At 43.4% G+C, this 21846-nt stretch overlaps 2 protein-coding genes across 2 annotated transcripts in view; one reads left to right on the top strand and one right to left on the bottom strand.

Moving 5' to 3' along the window:
* The window catches only part of Steep1 (STING1 ER exit protein 1), an 87613-nt gene extending 69609 nt beyond the window's left edge, over positions 1-18004 (top strand). Inside the window, exon 7 of the mRNA XM_029473327.2 lies at positions 17901-18004. Coding sequence (XP_029329187.1) covers positions 17901-17918 — 18 coding nt within the window. The 3' untranslated portion in view covers positions 17919-18004. The remainder of the gene's footprint in view (positions 1-17900) is intronic.
* Positions 3965-7257, bottom strand: Slc25a5 (solute carrier family 25 member 5). The gene is made up of 4 exons (XM_021153329.3): positions 7047-7257; positions 5558-6044; positions 4843-4983; positions 3965-4373 (listed from the first exon to the last, which is right to left on the bottom strand). The coding sequence occupies exons 1-4, from the start codon at positions 7155-7157 to the stop codon at positions 4216-4218; spliced, it is 897 nt and encodes a 298-aa protein (XP_021008988.1). The 5' UTR covers positions 7158-7257; the 3' UTR covers positions 3965-4215.
* Positions 18005-21846: the final 3842 nt, after the last annotated feature.

Genomic DNA, 21846 nt, shown 5'->3' with positions numbered 1-21846 from the left:
ACCCTGAGCTGTAATTTCGTGCCTTTGCTTCTTGGTCCTGAAATTGATGTAAATCTTTACATTTGTAATTTTGCTTGCCAACACCAACCCACCCACACAGTCTGAGTCAGAAACGACGCAGTTACAATTGTGTTAGGTATTTTCAAATGTGTTCTGGGAGGATTAAATCCCCTAATACTAGTCCTTCCGTTGCTTCTGCATTTTCTGTAAACGTATAAATAAATGTTGGAGCTGGAGGATGTCTCCACTGGAAGGGACTTTTTAGAGTTTGTCTTCTCCCCAGATTCAATCTTTCATGGATGACAAAATAAGGCTCTGATGTTAGAAATGGTTTGGGGATTTGCCCCCTGGTTGTTCAGTGATTATGGCTAAAACCCCAAAGGAAAGTATTGGTAGTAATAAAGGGCCACACTCGATAAACCTTGCTTAGAGTCTACCTCTTCCCTGACAACAATCTGTGAATCTTGGCTCTGGCTTAATGAGGCTCTCCTCCGGGGCGGGGGGGGGGGGGGGGAAGGGGAGGGGGTATCATGACATTTAAAAATTCAACTGGTGAGGATATGATGGATATGGTTCCGATAAATCAGCTATTGTTGTAACGATAAGCATAAATCTGAAGAGGACAGATAGATCAGAAACCGCCAATATGATGCCTTTTAAGGAGGGAGCCCAGAACGGAAGAGGCAGATGCAGAGATATTTACTGTGCATTTTATACCTTTTCTTTACGACCTGACCTGGCTTTGATTACGATGTCCAGACATTATATTAAAAACTAAAAAAACAACTTACAAATATCCATACCCACAAATATCAAAGGAGAAATAGATAAATCTAGTAATATGGATGCTTGAAAAGCCATTGCGCATTACATCAATACTTTGAAAATGATTTTCTTTTCCTCTGAAAGTATCCGCAACAGCTGAGGAGACTGAATGGACTTGCCCCGAGGAGTCTCGAGGGGAATGCCAGCAATGGTCCTTGTTTACAAGAACTCACTTTGCTGTTTAGGTTTAAAAAAATACTTTCAAATTAATAAACCCATAGTCTAGCACATCTGCATCTCTTTTAATACAAAAATAATGGCTTAAATGACTTACCCTCCACGACAGCTGCCCCTCTGGGAAGGCACCCCTTGTTTCTTTCCCCCGGCGGTCTGGAGCACCCGAAGCACACCGCTTCCAGAGACTGAGTGAAGAGGCCCTCTGGAATAGGAAGCGCGCTGTGCACAGGCTGACCTGTATTCTGGCTCTCTCACCTGGAATCAGGCTCCACAGATCCTGTTATGCATTGAATAGTAACAAAACAACAGCATAAATTAGAGTGTTGCTAAGATTGTGTACCATCAACGTTTGCATGAACATAATGGACGTAATGAATTCTATAGCACTATCCTGCACAGCTTGGAGAGATTAAAATCACTTTGTCTTTAAATTAAATTTCAAAAATCATTGAACAACAAGAATAGCAAGAACAACAACAGAAACCTCCACCTCATCTGTGTCAGCCACCCAATGACAGGAGGTACCACTTCTTGCTTTCTGGTCATCAATGCCCAGTCCTACGTTTATTTTAATAGCTGGCAGCTCAGTGAGTACACATCTATTGTAATAACCATAAAAGGGGCTTGGGTCCTCTTGTATTGTGTTTGAAACCCTAAGTGGAGAGCCTCTTGTTCCCTTTCAGGAACAAAATCTGTAACTGAAAAGCCTGGGCTGAAGTTTATTTTATATCAGTGCTACACAATATGGTATGTCTAGTTTTCTTTTAAGGTGGGCTTGAATTTATTCATAAATACTCCTGTACTTTGTTCACTAGAGATGAGCGCTGAATAGCAAAACAAAACCTCACATTTGGGGTGTTGATTAGAAGCCATGTATCATGCCTACTACTCACCAGGCTTCTTTATCCTCATAACACCCACAAAAAAATATAGCTAGCATCATTATCTTGCCATTTTACCAGTGAGGTGACTGAGGTTCTTGGAAAGTAACTGACTTGCCCAAGGTCATACAGTATGACAGTCCAGCTACTTCTGATCATAGAAGTCTCACCTATCATTTAGGGAGTGCTTATTATGTATGTTCTGTGGCATCTGGTTGACATAAACATATTTCACCTTTGCAACAACCCCCTGAAACAGGTGTCAGTATCATCATGGTATACATAAGAAAACTGGAAGCTTAGAGAAATTAAGAAACTTGCTAAACCCAGAGTCCAGATTTTAGCCCAGGCCTCTGTGATAGCAGAACAGCATTGCTTTAAAAAAAAAAAAATACTTCCAGCCGGGTGTGGTGGCACACGCCTTTAATCCCAGCACTCGGGAGGCAGAGGCAGGAGAATTTCTGAGTTCGAGGCCAGCCTGGTCTACAAAGTGAGTTCCAGGACAGCCAGGGCTATACAGAGAAACCCTGTCTTGAAAAAACAAAAAAAAAACAAAAAAAAAAAAAAACAAAAAAAACCCCGAAACTTCCCTCCAGAGGCTTGAGTGATGGCTCAGTGGTTAAGAGCACTGACTGCTCCTCCAGAGGTTCTGAGTTCAATTCCCAGCAACCACATGGTGGCTTCATCTGTAATGGGATCTGATACCCTCTTCTGATGTGTTTGAAGACAGCGACAGCAATAATGTACTCATATACATTAAATAAATAAATACATAATACTTCTCTCCAGAAACATCTCAGATGATGCTCTTTTCTATTTCTTTGCCTGAACAAAGAGCGATCACTGATTTGAGGCAAAGCAACCCCGAGTGCAAGTTTCTCGCAGGAGAGAATGCTGTTACCTCCTTGCCAATACAGAGCTCTGAACTAAGATTTCCTGTTACTCAGGTGCTTGGCCAGTCGGCACACAGCATCTCCCAGGCATCAATCGATCCCACTATTTGTCTATAAACAGCGGTAACACACTCCAGTGAGCAGGATGTGTTCCCAAGCTTTATCTGTGCGTGTGATCACCCATCCTACTTCCTATGCATATTGAGACTTGGCGAGATACTTTATTCTTCATATGAATCTCATGGTACTAATAAAACCAACCGGATTTCTGAGCCCTAGTGAAGAGCTTCTAAACTTGCAATGCTGCCCTGTGGATCCCAAATAAAAGCTTATCCAATAGAAATAGGGACATTCTCCACTGACAAGCTGTGAGCATGACAAGCAAGATACAGGTGGCTGGCACCCAGCACTCTCCATAATCTTGAACAGCATTGCAATCTCAGCACTATAGAAAGGTGCCAGCCCTAACCTAATCCTCTGCTTTGAGATTAAAAACTGGCTTGAGCCAGGTGAAGAAGGCAATTGGATGAAAACTGAGAACTATAAGTACCTTATATTAAAAAAATCATTTAAGGGCTGGTGAGATGGCTCAGTGGGTAAGAACACCCGACTGTTCTTCCGAAGGTCCAGAGTTCAAATCCCAGCAACCACATGGTGGCTCACAACCATCCGTAACGAGATCTGACGCCCTCTTCTGGAGTGTCTGAAGACAGCTACAGTGTACTTACATATAATAAATAAATAAATCTTTTAAAAAAAAATCATTTAAATGGGTGATATCCTAATATGATTTGAAAGTTAACTTTGGCACCTGGTTCTTGTTTTAACCACAGGAGAGTTTCTAGGAGCTCATGCAGCTATGACAGGCTACAGGCAATGGACCAAAAAGTTTTGGATACACTGATCCCAAATTCTACTTTGTTAATGACCCGGGAATCGAAGGGTACATATCCAAGTTCTTTCTTGCAAAATTGATCGCTGACAACTAGTTCTAAAAGTTCTTTCAGCCAAACAATGGCAGTGCATACCTTCAATCCCAGAACTCAGGAGGCAGAGGCCAGCCTGGTCTATGAGTTCTACTAGGACAGCCATAGTTATACAGAGAAACTGTGTTGTTCCCCCGCCCCATCCCCCACAAAGCAGATTCTTATATGGAGAGAAACAACAAACAAAAACTGGTTTTGGGTATTTTTATTTCTTCAATTTTTTATTATCAGGAGTGACTGAAATAAAAAATATAATTGAGTCCCATCATTATTGTCATTATGGAAATGGCTTTAAGAGAAAACTGGTCAGATGAATATTATTGCTTCCCACTTTTCAACTGGTAAATAGTTGCCACTGATAAAACAGACAAGCCCAGAGAATCTGTCCAGAATGTTCAAGATATGGTATATTATACAACATGCCTGCTCTCGGGGAGAACACCTAAGACATAATTATGTGTACTTCTTGATCTCATCGTACAAGACAAGCACAAAGGCGCCACCCATGCCTCTGAGAACGTTGGACCATGCGCCCTTGAAAAAAGCCTTGCTCCCTTCATCACGTGCGATCTTCCGCCAGCAGTCAAGCGTGCCTGTGTACATGATATCAGCTGCAAAGAAAAAAGACACGTAGTTGATGACCAAAAGCCAGTGAACACCTCCAAAATCCTAACACAAAACAGAGCCCCACCTTTAAAAAGTATTTTCCCCCCATGCTAAGGATAGAACCTTAGGCCTTGTGTATGCTAAGCTCTCTACTACTGAGCTATTCTAAGCACTTAATGGCAGTTTTAAACCCAAGCATTTACATATTAGCACAGGCATCTAAAGGGCTGTTTGCTCACAGGCACTTGTGCAGACAACATGGATGCTGTTCATCACCCCTTCAGAGCCTACAGCATTTCAATGACACTGGAGATTGAATATAGGGCCTTGAGTATGGTGGGCTAATGCTCTACCACCGAGCTAGCTGTATCTCTAGCCCCAGACTGCAGTTATTAAAGGCAGCCACCCACTCATTTTTGGCCATAACTTGCCTCACTCCCATGACTTTTTATCTTACGCTCAAGCAGAACTTACTTCCTTTGCGTCCAGACTGCATCATCATACGACGACGAACCGTGTCAAAAGGATAGGAAGTCAGGCCAGCGACAGCAGTGACAGACTGTGCAATCATCCAGCTGATGAAGATGTGAGTATTCTTGGGATCTGGGAGCATTCCTGAAAAATAAGAGATTAAAAAAAAAATCAAAATGTAGTTTTGCTGACCGATTTACTATAACCAACTAACATTTTATCTACCACGAGCTTCACACTTGAAGAATCTGGCTTCCTTCAGCAATTAAAAACAAAATGAGTGGTGGGCTTCTGTTATATTGAAGCAAGACCTTGCTACCCTGTCTTAAAAACAAAACAAAAAAACCCAAACCAGCTAGTTTTAGGAAACAGAGGCAAGAAGACCTTAAATCTAAGGTCGGCCCGAGCCACATTAAAAACCTTATCTAAAGAAACAAATCAGGAACGGGGTGCAGTGGTGGATGCCTTCAATCCAGCACCCAGGAGGCAGAGGCAGGTGGATGGCTATGAATGGAAAGCCTGGTCTACATACTGAGTTCCAGGCTAGCCAGGGATACACAGTGAGACCCTGTCTCAAAGAGGGGCAAAAAATAGGAACTCGGGGTTTGGGGATACAGCTCAGCACTGGATTAGCATGCACGAAGCCCTAGGTTGAGTTCCTATAACTGCAAATAAGTACCCACATCTCCCACAGCCTCTAAGCATATAGCAAACTTACCCTTTGCAGTGTCATAGATACCAAAGTAGGCAGCTCGGTAGATGATAATGCCCTGTACTGACACATTAAAGCCTTGGTACAGGCCCTTAATCCCATCAGATTTGTAGATCTTAACCAGGCAGTCACCAAGGCCTTTGAATTCCCTTTCAGCTCCAGCTTTGCCCACATCAGCTGCTAGACGGGTACGGGCAAAATCAAGAGGGTACACAAAGCACAAGGATGTAGCCCCAGCGGCACCACCTGATGCCAGGTTCCCTGCAAAGTAGCGCCAGAACTGGGTCCTCTTGTCGACACCACCCAGAAAGATCTGCTTGTATTTATCTTTGAAGGCAAAGTTGAGAGCCTGGGTGGGGAAGTATCTGATGACATTGGCCAGGTTCCCACGCCAGAAGGACAGGACTCCCTGTTCCTTGGGGATACGAACCACGCAGTCTATGATGCCCTTGTATTGCTTATCTGCAGTGATTTGCTTGCTGGCATGCTGCACCTGATGGATAGGAAGAAGGCAATAGGGACAGTTATAATCACAGAGAAGGGGAAAGGGAAGAACACACACATAAAATCTTTAAGGTTCGTTCCCCTTTCTCCAAATCTAGCTTTCAGAATCACATGAGCTGGACAATTCTAACTGCTGACACTACTGGGGGGCGGGGGGAAGTGTTTAAGAATTGAGCAGCACCATCAGAAGTAGTTAAGTCTCGACTTCTGTGAGTGAGGCACCCTCAAGTGTACCTATGACCTTTAGACCAGGAAGAAAGGTCATTCCTTCCAGGATCAGGTTCAGAGGCAGTAGGGTGGGACCTGCATAGGACACGGTCACCTTGGTGACCAGTCAACTTCTCAGGTCTCCGGAGCTGCTCCCTTTCCGCCCCACCCCCACTCCTGTCGGGAGGGGTGGCGGTGACGACGACTAAGCGCTCGCCCGCGAGCGCCCCCTAGAGGCAGTGCGCGGCGGGCGCGCGGCAGGAAGGCTGGCGAGGGGCTGCGCGGGGGCGGACGTAGCCGGCACATGCTCTTCCCGGCGTCCACTTCCGGCCTGCCGGCCGGCGAGCCTACTCCGCGTTGTTCACCGGCTGCGTGGCCGCAGAACCGGTCCGCGTGGCCTGCCCAAAGCTGTAATCTCCTTGCCGTGACCTTGAGGTTTTCGGTCAGGCCAGGTACTCTGTTTTCCAGCGCCTGCTTTCAGGCCTATTGCCCTTGCCTCTAAATCCGGGCTAGACAGAGCCTCTCGGGCAACCCCATCCTAGTTCTCTGTGCCGGGGATGGCCCTGAGCGCCTCTGCTCCCTCTGGCCCCGACCACTTGCGACACTCAAACTCCAGATCCTTAAAGGCGCTTTCCTCCCGGTTGCCTTTCGATTTGACACCGGCTAGGCCCGGCCTTCACCTTGCCCCCAAATCTAAAGACTGAGCCCCACTTTCCCGCTAGGGTACCCCCTTTCTGTGCAGATCCTTTACTTCCTGCCTGGGCCCCTCGATCTCAGAACGTACCTGCAGCAGCAGCTTGACCCTCTCGATGGGTGCTACCGCCGTCTTGGAGATGGCTGCGGCCACTCCACCGGCCAAGAAGTCCTTGGCGAAGGACACAGCGGCATCTGTCATGTTGAAAGCAAAAAAAGAAGAGGCAGGCGAGTGCGGGACAGGACTGGGTTGACAACCGGCTTTGACTCCCGGGCTCTGGGGCGGAGCAAAGCAAATGGCCGACTTATATAGCGGCAGCCAGGCGCTGAGCTGCCGGCGTAAGGGGCGGGCCAAGGCGGGCGCCCAGTACTGGCGCGCGGAATGGCAGAGCTGCTGAGTGGCTCGGGACACGCGGGAGGAGCCTGGGAGGTCGCCCTGTCAGCCTCGCTTGCCCTTGGCACCTGATCAGGCCAGAGTAAGAAAAGGCCGCAAGGAGTACCTACAACTGGGGGATCTGGACCCTAAGAAGTGTCAGGGAATAGCGAGGAAGGGTGAAGATAAGTGCCCAAACGACAAGACAAACAAAACCAAACAAACAAACAAAAAACAAGAAAAACCAACCCAGGCCTAGGGTGAAGACGATTCAGACAGACAAAAAAACCTCTCCAAACTTAAGGAATCGAGATAAATATCTAATGATATGTTAAACGATTTCATTCAAACACACTTAAGGTCTACAGTTCACTCACCCATTTTTGTAACGAAAATTAATTGTAGAACCAGGACTGGAATTACAGTGAAGTACATGAACCAAGGTCATACTAGTACAGGATGGGATCCCTGTCTGTCGAGTTCTTAACATTAACAATCCAAGGATTTTTGCATTGGTTTTGAGTTTTTAAAACATCACATTTATACATGAAATTCATTTATCTTGGTGGCTGAGGGGTTCTGTGTCAAGTTCTGTGAACTTCACCCTAGACCTGACATGGCTTTGAAGCTTTGTCTTCAGAGCCAGAAAAAACTGAGGTACCTACCAGCAGGGTGCGATCCCAGCAGCATGCCCCAGTCTGGGTTGCAAATAGCTTAACAAAGATCTTTCAGGGAATTGGCCTAGGAAAGTCCAAAGGACAGACTCAAGGTGAGGAAATCATTTTAATTGGAAGCCAAATACAGAGCGCACCCAGAAGGATAAGAGGCTGAAAAAGGTTAAGATTGCAGTTGGCAGTTGACTCCAGACACCAAGTAAAGTGCTCTTCGATTGTTAGCTTGCTGAACTCACACGGTAGTGGCAATGGACCTGTGTTCCCTGAGCCCCTTAATGCTGAAGCGAGTAAATATTTGCTACAAACGACCTTAAGATCAGGAATCCTCCCTCATGTTCAGGACAGAAGCAGATAATGTGATCACCAAACTGCTTTCTAAACAACCAGTGTTTATTTTATAGAAATAAGGCCTCAGTTGAAAACTTAGCTGCATCTGACCCTTAGGTGTCCAACCTTCAAAATTCCCAAAGGTGAAATGCCAGTGAACCTGTCCATGCTTAAGACATAGTGGATGTTTTAGTTAGGGCTTCTTTGATTTCTGTGATAAAACACCGTGACCCAAAACAACTTGAGGAGAGAGGGTTTATTTCATCTCTTTTTTTTTTTTTTTTTTTTTTTTTTGGTTTTTCGAGACAGGGTTTCTCCGTATAGCCCTGGCTGTCCTGGAAACTCACTTTGTAGACCAGGCTGGCCTCGAACTCAGAAATCCGCCTGCCTCTGCCTCCCGAGTGCTGGGATTTAAAGGCGTGCGCCACCACGCCCGGCTTCATCTCTTTTTTTAAGGTTTACTTATGATATGTAAATATACTGTAGCTGTCTTCAACACACCAGAAGAGGGCATCAGATCTCATTACGGGTGGTTGTGAGCCATCATGTGGTTGCTGGGATTTGAACTCAGGACATCTGGAAGAGCAGTCAGTGCTCTTAACCGCTGAACCATCTCCCCAGCCCAGGCTTATTTCATCTTACAGCATGTAGTCCAAGCTGTAGGCAATAACTCAGACAGAAAACCTAGAGGCAGGTGTTGCAGAGTCTTTGGAGGAGAACTGCGTACTGGCTTGCTCCCAATGGCTTGCTCAGCATGTTTTCTTGTAGCATGCCCACCAGCCCAGTGGTGGCCCCACCCACAATGAGCCGGGCCTACTCATGTCAATCATCAAACAAGAAAGTGCACCACAGGGTTACCCACGGGCCAGCATGGTGAAGGCATTTTCTCAACTGAGCTTTCCTTCTCAGATGACGCCAGCTTGTGTCAAGTTGACATAAGACTAGCCGGCACAGTCACTTGCCCTCTCCTACCTCTATATCTGTCCACTACAGATTCCTCCAGGGTCTCAGGCCCTTCTAAGGGTAGAGTTAGTTACATGTTAGCTCCAAGCTGACTAGCAATACAAAATCATGGACACATTACATGCAGGGGTTCCAAGGAGCATTCTCCATTTCCTTAGAAGTTTCTGTGAACTACCTTATTTGAGGCAGTATGTCTACTACTTGCATGTGAGACTTGTGCTCTAGTGCTGAGCTACAATCCCAGCCTCTAGGTTTTTATTTGAAACTAATAGCATACAAAATAATGAGTTCCATCATCACATCTTTACACATGTCTGTCATATAGGTTGCTCGTATCTATCCCTCATTACTCCCTTTCACTGGTTCCTACCATTTTCCTTTACCATCTTCCTTTATACATTTGTGCCATTTATGTACACACACACACACACACATTTAAACCCAGATTCTACATGTGAGAAAAAGCTGCAATATTCATCTTTCTAAGTCTGCCTTATTCCACTTAACAAGATGACCTCAGAGTACATTTGTTTTCCTGCAAATAACATAGTTTTCTTCTTCTTCTTCTTCTTCTTCTTCTTCTTCTTCTTCTTCTTCTTCTTCTTCTTCTTCTTCTTCTTCTTCTTCTTCTTCTTCTTCTTCTCCTCCTCCTCCTCCTCCTCCTCCTCCTCCTCTTCCTCCTCCTTCTCTTTTTCCAGAGTTGAGGACCGAACCCAGGGCCTTGCGCTTGCTAGGCAAGCCTCTACCACTGAGCTAAATCCCCAACTCCAATTTTGTTCTTCTTTAAAGCATAATAAAATTTCATTGTCAGACACATAGCTGGCAGACTTTTGTTCCCATTCTGTAGGCTGCCTGTCTGTTCACTCTGTACATTGATTCCTTTGCTGTGAAGAAGCCCTTTAACTTCCTGCAGACTCTTCTGTGTGATTTCTGGATTCTGTTTCTTAGCCACTGGGGTCCTTTTCAGAAAGTTCTTTCCTGTGCCTATATCTTGAGGTGTTTTCCTCTAGTGGATTTATAATTGCAGGCCTTACATAATGCCTTTGCTTCATTTTGAATTGCTTTCTGTACAGATGAGAACGGTGAATCTAATTCCATTTTTTCAACATGTGAATATCCAGTTCTCTCAGATTATATGTTGAAAGAGACTGTTTTGCCTCAAGGTAAGTTTTTGAGGCCTGAATTTTTAAAAAATCACTTGGAGCCAGGCAGTGGTGGCACACGCTTTTAATCCCAGCACTCAGGAGGCAGAGGCAGGCGGATTTCTGAGTTCGACGCCAGCCTGGTCTACAGAGTGAGTTCCAGGACAGCCAGGGCTACACAGAGAAACCCTGTCTCGAAAAAACAAACAAACAAAAAAATCACTTGGTGGGAGCTGTGTGGGTTTATTTTAGGATCCTCTATTTTATTCCATTGGTTTATGTGCCTGTTTTTGTGCCAGTACATGGTGGTTTTTGAATTTTTATTTATTTATCTATATATTTAATTTTACAGTGGATCTCCAGCTTGAAATCTGGCACTTTGATCCCTCCAGCATCTATTTTTCTACTCAGGATTGCTTTAGGCACTTGGAATCTTTTGGACACCCATATGAATTTTAGATTTTTTTCCCCATTTCTTGGAAGAAACGCCACATGGATCTTTATAGCAATTGCTTTGAATCTGTAGGTTGGTTTTGTGATATAGCTGCCTTTACAGTGTTAATCTTGGTGATCTGCAGCCTTCGGCGGGGGGGGGGTGTCTTTCTGTCTTCTAAGCCCTTTAAAAATGCCTTTGGCATCAAAAACGTTTGATTATAGTACTTTTCTCCTCCTTGGTTCCATTTATTCCTAGGTTTGCACATGCCCTCTGTGCATTGGCAAAGGAAGCCAGAGATTGCTGTTGGGTCTATTCCTTGGTTGATTTTAGTCTTTTATATTGAGGCAGGGTCTCACATGAACCAAGAGCTCTCTGACTTGGCTAGTCTGCTTAGGCCTCCTGTGTCTGTTTCCTGAGTGCAACATTTGTGTGGGTTATGGGCATCCCAACTCTAGTCCTTATGCTTGTTTGGAAAGCAATTTCCCCACTGAACTATCTTTATATTTTCGAAGCTATTGCTAGTGGGATCTCTTGCCTCCTGAATTCTTAGGAAGTTTGCAAACTTCCTTCCTTCCTTCCTTCCTTCCTTCCTTCCTTCCTTCCTTCCTTCCTTCCTTCCTTCCTTCCTTCCGTGTGTAGTGTGTGTGTATATACATGCATGTGTGACGGGAGCATGTATGTGCACATGCATGTGATACAGGGTCTCTTAAGTGAACCCAGAGCTCCATGACATGGCTAGTCTAGCTGACCAGTTTGCTCTAGAGATTCTTCTGTCTCTGCCTCTTACAAGGTGCAGGTGGGTTGCCACACCCACTAAACGCTAGTGCTCCCAAAGCTTGTTTATTGACTTTGTGTCCTGAATGCAAGTGTTTATCAGATGAAGGAGCAACTTTGAATCCAGCCTTGTTTTTTTTTTTTTTGTTTTTTTTGGTTTTTTTTTTTTTTGTTTTTTTTTTTTGAGACAGGGTTTCTCTGTATAGCCCTGGCAGTCCTAGAACTCACTTTGTAGACCAGGCTGGCCTCGAACTCAGAAATCTGCCTGCTTCTGCTTCTGCCTCCCGAGTGCTGGGATTAAAGGCGTGCGCTACCACACCCGGCTGAATCCAGCCTTGTTAATCCTAAAGGAAACTCTTTTTTTTTTTTTTGAAAATATTTTATGTTTTTCATACAATATATTTTGATCACATTCTTTCACCTCCCTAATTTAATCCCAGATCATACCTGCCTCCCTACCAACCCACCTTTATGTTCTTTCTCTCTCAGAAAACACAACAAAATGAGGAGAAGGGAAGTGGACATAAAGTTTTTTTTTTCTCTTTTGTTTCTTTTTTTTTTTTTTTTAAGATATTTTCTTCATATACATTTCAAATGCTATCCCGATAGGTAGGGAAACTCTTTGATACATGTTGGTGAGATGCTACAGTGTTTCTTTGCTAGCTGATTGTATCAGTGACTCGAGTTTAGAAACGACCATTCTGAGAATGTCAATGGTAAGGCGTACCCTGTGAAAGCACAGTTACCTCTCCACTGAAACAACAGCTAAAGCAAGGTTGCATTGGCTTCTGTGCTGGGGATCAAATCCTGGGCTTCATGCACACTAGTGAATTTTACTTGACGCATGTGGGTTTTATAGTTTTCTTCTCTCCCTCCCTTCTTTCCTTTCCCTCTCTTTTCTCTTCTCCTCTCTCTCTCTCTCTCTCTCTCTCTCTCTCTCTCTCTCTCTCTTGCTCTCTCTCTCTCTCTCTCTCTCTCTCTCTCTCTCTCTCTCGCTCTCTCTCTCGCTCACTCTCTCGCTCTCTCTCTCTCTCTCTCTCTCTCTCTCTCTCGCTTTCTCTCGCTCTCTCGCTCTCGCTCCCTCCTTCCCTCCCTTCCTTCCTCCCTTCCTTTCTTTCACAGGGTCTCACCATGTATTACTGCTGGCCTGGTAGTTACCATGTAGATCAGGCTGACCTGAACTCACAGAGATCAACCTGCCTCTGCCTCCTGAGTATTAGATTAAAGACAAGTATCACCACACCTGACTGACTTAAAAAAATTATTCATTCATTCATTCATTGTGTATGAGTGCTCGTGTGTGTTTATGTGCAACACATGTGTGTGGGTGTGCAGGTGTCCACAGAGTTCATAAGAAGACATCAGATTTCCTGGAATTGAAGTTATAGGTGCTGGGAGCTGAACCTAGCTCCTTTGTAACAGCTGCACGTCCCCTAACTACTAAACAATCTTTGCAGCTCCAGTTTTTGTTTTTGTTTTTTTTTTTTTTTTTTTTTTTTTTGGTTTTTCGAGGCAGGGTTTCTCTGTGTAGCCTTGGCTGTCCTGGAACTCACTTTGTAGACCAGGCTGGCCTCGAACTCAGAAATCCGCCTGCCTCTGCCTCCCTAGTGCTGGGATTAAAGGCGTGCGCCACCACGCCCGGCCCAGTTTTTGTTTTTTATGTAGTACTGGGGCTAGAATTCGGGGCCCTGCAGATACCAGTTAAGCATTCTAATATGGAACTACATCTTTAGCCTTTTAAAATTTTTTTAAAATTTTATTTTTGGTTATTGCAAATGACAGGATTTCCCCATTTGGATACACTAGCAACATTCCATTGTGTGTATGTGCTACATTTTCTTTGTCTACTTCTCAGGACAATGGATATACAGGCTGTGTCTACTTAAGGGTTACTGTTGTTGTAATACCTGAAATTAACCTGTAAGCCTTACCCGCCCAAGGATCAGGTAACTTCCTGGAATGCTGGGAGTTGTAGTTCTTGGAAAATAACAAAGCCTCATGGGAAGATATGGTGGCTTATGGGGTTTGTCTATGTAAGTGCCTGCAACACGTGTCTCAGGGTCACTCAGCCTGGAAATTCCAGGTGGTCGTCCTGATCGAAGCCCACCTGCTGGTCAGTATTTAATATTTAATAAAGCTTGTTTCAAATTTGGCTCCAAATGTAGGAATTGGTTTTTCTCTGGTGAATTTCAGGATTAATATGAATAGTACTGAAATGAACATGGGAAAGATGTGTCGTCAACATGTCAAATTGCCTTTCTTTTGAATATACACCTACTAGTGAAATTGCTAAATTGTATAATGCACCTATCTTTTGAGGACTCACCCAAGTTTCCCAGGGTGGAATTACTAATTTATATCCTTACCAACGACATGCAAGAATTCTCTTTTCTCCAGTTCTGTACCAGAGCACATTCTCTTTTGTCTTTCTGGTAAGAGCAGTTATTGTCTCACCGTGGTTTTGTTTGCACTACCTTAATAACTAGTGATATATAGAACATCTCCCCCACCCCATGATTATTGACCAATTTGCAAATCTTCTTTTAGGAAATGTCTGGTTAGGTTTCTTGCTCTAGCTTCTTGGCCTTTTGACTAAAACCAAGTACAGGTTAATGGCTCCCTCTTCCTTTTCCATCCGTTCCTTTTTTTAAAAAAACAGGGCTTCTCTGTGTTGCCCTGGCTGTCTAGAACTCACTCTGTAGACCAGACTCAGAGAGCTACCTGCCTCTGTCTCTTGAGTGCTAGGATTAAAGGTTTGTACCAACACTGCCTGGCATTGCTCACTTTGCATGTTTTGTTTTAAACTTGGTGCCCAGACTTTTTTTTTAAAGATTGATTGATTGATTGATTGATTGTATATAAGTACACTGTAGTTGTACTGATGGTTGTGAGCCTTCATGTGGTTGCATGTGTTTGCTGGGAATGAAGGTTGTCCACTCCGGTAGACCCTGCTCGCTCCAGCCCTGCTTGTTCTGGCCTAAAGACTTATTTATTATTATATCTAAGTACACTGTCGCTCTCTCACACACACCAGAAGAGGGCGTCATATCTCATTACAGATAGTTGTGAGCCACCGTATTGTTGCTGGGGTTTGAACTCAGGATCTTTGGAAAAGCAGTCAGTGCTCTTAACCGCTGAGCCATCTCTCCAGCCCTATTGTTCATTTTGTAATTGGGTTATTTTTTTTTTTCTGTTGGGATTAGGAGTCCCTTGTATTGTGGATGTCAACCCACTCTCAAATGTATCCTTTTTGCAAAATTGGGAATTGAGCTTAGGGCCTCATGCATGCTAGGAAGTGCTATACTATACTCCCATCCCCCTTATACTAATTTTGCAACATTTTTTTATATATCTGAAAGTTAAAATTTTTCAAAAGAAGAAGATCAGGAATACGAAGAGGTCAGGAGAATAAAGAATAATATTAATGATGATGATTATATTGGTGATTTATATTTAGCCAATTCATTAAAAACTCACTCCTCCAGAGAGACACAGTGGAACTCTATGTTAGTAATTATTGTGTTTCTGGGAGCTCTGGAAAATACAAGTGTAATAAAGAAGCAGGAACTGAAGTTAAGGCACTGCCTATTAGGTCAGAAAGGGAAAAAAAAAAAAAAAAAAAAAAACAGGCAGAAGCTCCAGCAGTACCTAGGCCCTTGGTATCTCTGTACGATCACTTCGAATGGAGGTAATAAAATGAATGTAAAATTGTAATACAAGCAGGAAAACGCAGTATCATACACATTGTTCAGACACTGTGGAATGAAACGTCTGCCTGACATAGTCAAGGAAAGGGAAACCGGGCTGGAGATACCACAGGGAAGTGAATGAGAACAGTGATTTATCAAGACAGTATTGCCAATAAGTCATTGGCTGCAATGTGAAAAGCATTCATTATGAAGAAGCTGGCCCTTGGGTATATACCTGAAATCCAGGCACTCTGGAGCCTGAGGCAGTAGGATTGTAAGTCTGAAGCCAGCTGGGATTGCATACTGAGACTCCGTCTCAAAAATAACTAAAGAAGGGCAACCAAGATGTTGTAGGGGTTGAAAAGAACAGATGCCACCAACTTATCCTCTGACTTCTGCACATTCACCATGCCACAGATGTAGCCATATTCACTCTGACACACACTGTGCTCTCTCTCTTTCGTGTGTGTTTCTGTCTGTCTGTCTGTTTAATTTATTTTTTTCTTTTTTTGAGACAGGGTTTCTCTGTGTAGTCCCTCCCTCCCTCTCTTCCTCTCTTCCTCCCTCCCTCCCTCCCTCCCTCCCTCCCTCCCTCCCTCCCTCCCTCCCTCCCTCCCTCCCTTCCTTCCTTCCTTCCTTCCTTCCTTCCTTCCTTCCTTCCTTCCTTCTTTGCTTCCTTTGGGTTTCTCTGTGTCATAGTTCTGGCTGTCCCGGAACTTGCTTTGTAGACCAGTCTGGTCTTGAACTCAGTGATCTGCCAGCCCCTGCCTCTAGAGTTCTGGGATTAAAGGCATGCATGACCACACCCAACTAAAATAAATTCTTTAAACAATTTTCTTTTTAAATTCTTTTTTTTTTCTTTTTCTCAAGACAGGGTTTCTCTGTATAGCTGTGACTGTCCTGGAACTCACTGTGTAGACCAGGCTGGCCTCAGATTCAGAAATTCACCTGCCTCTGCCTCCCGAGTGCACCACCACTGCCCGGCTTAAAATAAATTCTTAAAAGAGAAAAGTTACTAAGAAGTTCACCGTGGGGGCTGGTGAGATGGCTCAGTGGGTAAGAGCACCCGACTGCTCTTCCAAAGGTCCAGAGATCAAATCCCAGCAACCACATGGTGGCTCACAACCATCCGTAACGAGATCTGACTCTCTCTTCTGGTGTGTCTGAAGACATCTACAGTGTACTTACATATAATCAATAAATAAATCTTTAAAAAAAAAAAAAAAAAGAAGTTCACCGTGGTGTGGTAGCATACCAGGTAATCTCAGCATTCAGAAGTTGGAGGCAGGGAGATTGCAGTTTCAGGCTGGCCTTTAGTACATATTAAATTTCAGGCCAGCATGAGCTATACTGGGAGACCCTCCATCTCCACCTCCAAATTAAACAACCACAAAATAGAACCGAAGAATGAAAGGGAGACATGAAAATGTAGTTGTGAATATGTATAAGACAATGTTCAGCTATATAAAAGATATGAGCAGTACTGCATATAGCTAGCTGTCAGAGGTGAGACACTGTGACAACAGACATAAACCATCTAAATAGTTGCTGGATATCTCATGTAGATAGCAACACATCTGACAATTTCTTTTCAGGATTTAATTGCATTTCTGTATTAATTAATTAATTAATTCATTCATTCATTCTGGCACATGGGCATGTGTGTGCCAGGATGTGTGTAGAGCTCAGAGGATAACATGCCAGAGTCTGATCTCTCTACCACATAGGTCCCAGGGACTAAAGTCAGGTTATCCAGCTTGGCAGCAAACACCTTTTCATGGCCCATGTTTTCTAAATTCTTGACCCTTTTTCCTGATAATTAATAGTTCTCCTATTAAGGAGAAGCAATGAGGGATGTTGCTAGGCCAGACTTAGTGCTGACAGTGTGTAAAGATCTAGTTAGTAAAGTGTGAGTGGCAAGAATCTGGACGAATGTGACTGTCATCTGGCTCTCCTCAACAAACACTGAGTATGGTCACATAGGCTGCTAGGTAAAGTGTAAAGTGTGTGCATACATAAGTGTGTCTGTGTCTGAGGTTGACTTCAGAGAAAAGATAATGTGATAGCCTGGTCAGATACCAAAAGAGAAAGCAGGGCTGGTGAGGTGGCTCAGCAGTTAATGACCAAGCCAGCTCAGTTAGTCAATAGGTTCTCCAGCGCAGGAGCGAAGATAGAAAAGAAAGAAATGATTAGACAACATTGTAGCATGACCCCAGCCAGTTCTGAGGCTGAGGTGGGTTTATTTTTTCCCAATCTGCTTTTATACCATTTTAAGCCAAAACAGGACTATTACAGATCTATCCAGGTGTTGTTCAAAATGAGGTTCAAACTTAAGATTTATAAAAGGTCATTGAGGCTGTGGAACTTCTAGAGGCATTGCAATTTGGCCTGCCTACTCCATATAGAATTATTATGGATTTGGAAGGTTGTTCTTTCCTTTGCATCCTCATAATTGTAAAGGGTTTGCTTCTAGTGAGCTTGTAATCATTGGAAAGTTTTGCCTCTAGGAATGGCTAATAGCCTTACATTATATATATATAATTTTTTTGTCTCTGCTTCAATACAAGGACCTACCTACCTGCTGAGCAGCCGAACTTGCTTCCTGAGATCCTGACAAAGCAACAAGATCCTGACAAAGTGGGGGATGGGTCTCCCCTGCTTTAAGCTCCAATACCCTACAATTAAAGATTGAGCCTTGACCAGAGAACTTTGTCTTGGCTTGTTATTTCTCTCACCATCCTTCCCATCCATCCCCAGCTTTCCTTTCAGGAACTCAGTAGCCCGTGGCTGCTGGCGGCTACAGTTGGCAATAATGTATGAGACCACACAAGTAGGATTTGAATTTCTAGTAAGCACCCAGAAAAGCCACTGTTCATTTTCAGACCTGGCTCACATTTCCCGTTGGAGCTATAGTCACAGTTATGTTTGCAGTATAATTATTGAGGAGGAATCTTCTCTTGCCAAGTTGGTTGGCACATTGCCTTTTAGAATATTCTTCCTTCTGCTAAGTTTGTTTATTTTGTTGTTGTTATTGTTATTATTTTGAAACAGGATTTCATGTAGCCTATGATGACTTTTGAACTTACTATGAACCAAGGTTGGCTTTGAACTCCTGATCCTCCTGCCTCCATCTCTCCAGGCTTCTGCTACTATGCCTTACCTCTCATATAGTTTTTATTATATCACATGTTTCTCCAAAACCTAGCGACCTCCCTTTGCTTACTGGATCAAACCTAAATTCAGATTAGCATTTGAAGCCCTTGCTTTCTATTTTTCTTTCTACCCCAGTGCTTGGAAGAATTTGATTTCTGGAAGGTTGAGAAAGCATTTGATGGATTTTAACCATGAATGACTGCTCCAGATAAAGCAAATCAAACAAAACAAACAAATTTTACTTCAGTGTTGTTGATATCCAATAGAACTGTACATTCTTTTCTTGCTTGAGGGCTCAAGCCTAAGGTATTTATGCAGTTATTCATGAAAGGCAAGCACTAAGCCTCATCTTTCTAACCTTGGTTACTGAGACAGGGTCTTTCTAGGTAGCTGGGGCTTGCCTCACACTCCTGACTCTCCTGCCTCAGCTTCCCAAATACTGGGATTATAGGATTGTGCCATTACTCTATTACATATTTGAAGGGCACAATTTGACAATATGTTTGCATATGTGTATACTAATGAAATGATGGCAGTTAACATAGTGAATGAATCCATTACCAAAATTTTCATGTGTCCCTCTGTAACCCCTCCATCGAAGCAAACAGCTTTCAGCATACTGTCACTTTAGATTAGTTTACGTCCCCTAGGCTTTTGAGTAAATGGAACCATGCAGTGTATATGCTTCCCTTTGTCTTGATTTCTTTTGGCATATTGTCAGTTGATGAATATTTGAGCCATTTTTGTTCTTTGCTTCTTTTATGTGAGCATACCCAACCAGCCTGCTTACCTTCCTTCCTTCCTTCCTTCCTTCCTTCCTTCCTTCCTTCCTTCCTTCCTTCCTTCCTTCCTTCCTTCCTCCCTGTCTGTGTGTCTTAAACCTGTTTCCTTTTCTTTTCCTTAGAGTTACTGCACCATTCACTATATGTCCCTAACAGTATGGCACGAGCATTTAATATCTTCTATCTTATCTTTAGCTTCTGCCTCTTCAGTTTCATTTCTTGTTGCTTTTCTCACTCTAGAAGTTTCTTCCTTTCCCATCTTTTAGTGGTCTCGTTCAATCTCTCTATTTTTAATTTTTTAATTGAATTGTCTTATGTGTTTGAGTGTTTTGCCTGTATGTGTGTCTGTGCCCCATGTGCATGTCTGGTGCCTGCAGAAGCTAGAAGAAGGGGTCAGATTCCTGGAATCTGAGTGTTGTCTGATGGTTGTGCTGGGGATTGAACCTGGGTTCCCTCAAAGAACCACTGAGCCCCATCTCCATCCCCATTCCTCTGTTTTAAATGCATTTGTTTGTTGATGGCAGCCTCCTTGTCTTCCACTATTACTCTTCAGCAAACTTCTGATCTGTTTCTGTTATTCTAAAATAAATACCTTTAGGGTTCTCTTAGTTTCCTGTTGCTGCTATAATGACTTACCGCAAGCACCATGGGTAAGCAATAAAGATGTACTATTTTACAATTCTATAAGTCACTACTCTGACGTAGAAATCAATGCATTCATTTCTGGAGGCTCCAGGGGAAAACCCATTTTGTAGCTCATTCAAGTTATTGACTAACCATAGCTCCTTTTGGTTATAGGACTGAGGTTCTTGTTTCCTTACTGGCCGTCACCTGAGGGTCATTCTTAGATTCTTGAAGCCATCCATATTCTTTGGCTTCTGAGCACCATTGTGCTCAGAGTCAGTCCTTGTCGTGTCTCTTCTGTCCTTGCATCTCTAGCTTACTCCTCAGGCTCTGAGTCTCTCTCCCCAATATTTGATGACTCTTGTGAATAGATTGGGTACACCCAGACAAACCAGAATAATCTCTCCATCTCAATGACTATAACTTTAATCACTTGTTCAAAATCTCTTTTGTCACAGAGAATGGTGGCTCATGGCTGTAATCGTAGTACCTGAGAAGCTGAGGCGGGAGGATTGTTATGGGCTATAATAGTAAGACACTGTTTCAAAACTATCAATCCCCAATTAAATTAATGAAAAGGTCCTGGGTATTAGGATATGGATACTTTGGGGGTCATTATTCCATCTACTACAAATTGGGCAATTGTAGGGACAGTTTAGATTGTAGCCAACTATCAATTTTTTTTCACTTTGATTTATTCTGGGCATTTTGAATTTAATGTGTTACCAATAGAACTTTTAGTTCTTTCTCGAGCAAATCTCTGACCCTCCCTCATTTTTTTCCATATCAGCAAATGGCAACATAATTTGATTTGTTAAATTAAAGGGAAAGCATTAGATCCCAACCCCAATGTCCCCCTTTTACTTCCTGGATTCATTTGTTTAGTAAATCTTGTCTGCAAAACACGTCTTAGTGTTATTTTTGTTTTTACAAATATTATCTTTTGCACGTCAGTGTTCTTCCTGCATGGATGACTGTAGAGCACGCTCATGCAGTGATGAAGGAGACCAGAAGAGGTCCTTGGGGATAGAGTTACAATTTTGAACCACCATGTGGATGCTGAGAATTGAACCTATGTCCTGTGGAAGATCAGCCAGTGCTCTTAACCACTGAGAAATCTCTCCATCACCTATTCTTGTGGGTTTGTTTTGTTTTGTTTTGTTTTGTTTTTCTTTTTTTTGTTTTTTTTTATTTTTATTTTTAATATTTTTTATTACATATTTTCCTCAATTACATTTCCAATGCTATCCCAAGAGTCCCCCATACCGCCCCCCACTTCCCTACCCACCCATTCCCATTCTTTTGGCCCTGGCATTCCCCTATATTGGGGCATATAAAGTTTGCAAGTCCAATGGGCCTCTCTTTCCAGTGATGGCCGACTAGGCCATCTTTCGATACTTGTTTTGTTTTTCGAGACAGGGTTTCTCTGTGTAGCCCTGGCTGTCCTGGAACTCTGTAGACCAGGCTGGCCTCGAACTCAGAAATTCGCCTTCCTCTGCCTCCCAAGTGCTGGAATTAAAGGCATTCACCACCACGCCTGGCTCTTGTTATTTTTTAAAGTGTGTTTATGTGGGAGGATTGTGAGTATGTACATGTGAGTGCAGATGCTATTGGAAGCTAGAAGTGTCTGATCCCTCTAGAGCTCGAGTTACTGGCAGTTGTGAGCCAACTAATATGGGTCCTAGAATTTATACTCCAATCATTTAGAAGGGCGATGTCTTAGGGTTTTTACTGCTGTGATGAATCACCATGACCAAAAAGCAAGCTGGGGAGGAAGGGGCTTATTTGGCTTAAACTTCCATATCACTATTGAAGGAAGTCAGGACAAGAACTCACACAGGGCAGGATCCTAGAGGCAGGAGCTGATGCAGAGGCCATGGAGGGATGTTCTTTACTGGGTTGCTTCCCCTGGCTTGCTCAGCCTGCTTTCTTATAGAACCCAAGACCACTAGCC

Source organism: Mus caroli, unplaced genomic scaffold (assembly GCF_978045245.1).
Source record: "Mus caroli unplaced genomic scaffold, Mus_caroli_1 scaffold_5, whole genome shotgun sequence".
Classification (NCBI taxonomy): Eukaryota; Metazoa; Chordata; class Mammalia; order Rodentia; family Muridae; genus Mus; species Mus caroli.
The sequence above is the reverse complement of the archived record's forward strand: the minus strand, read 5'-3'. Positions and strand labels throughout refer to the sequence as shown.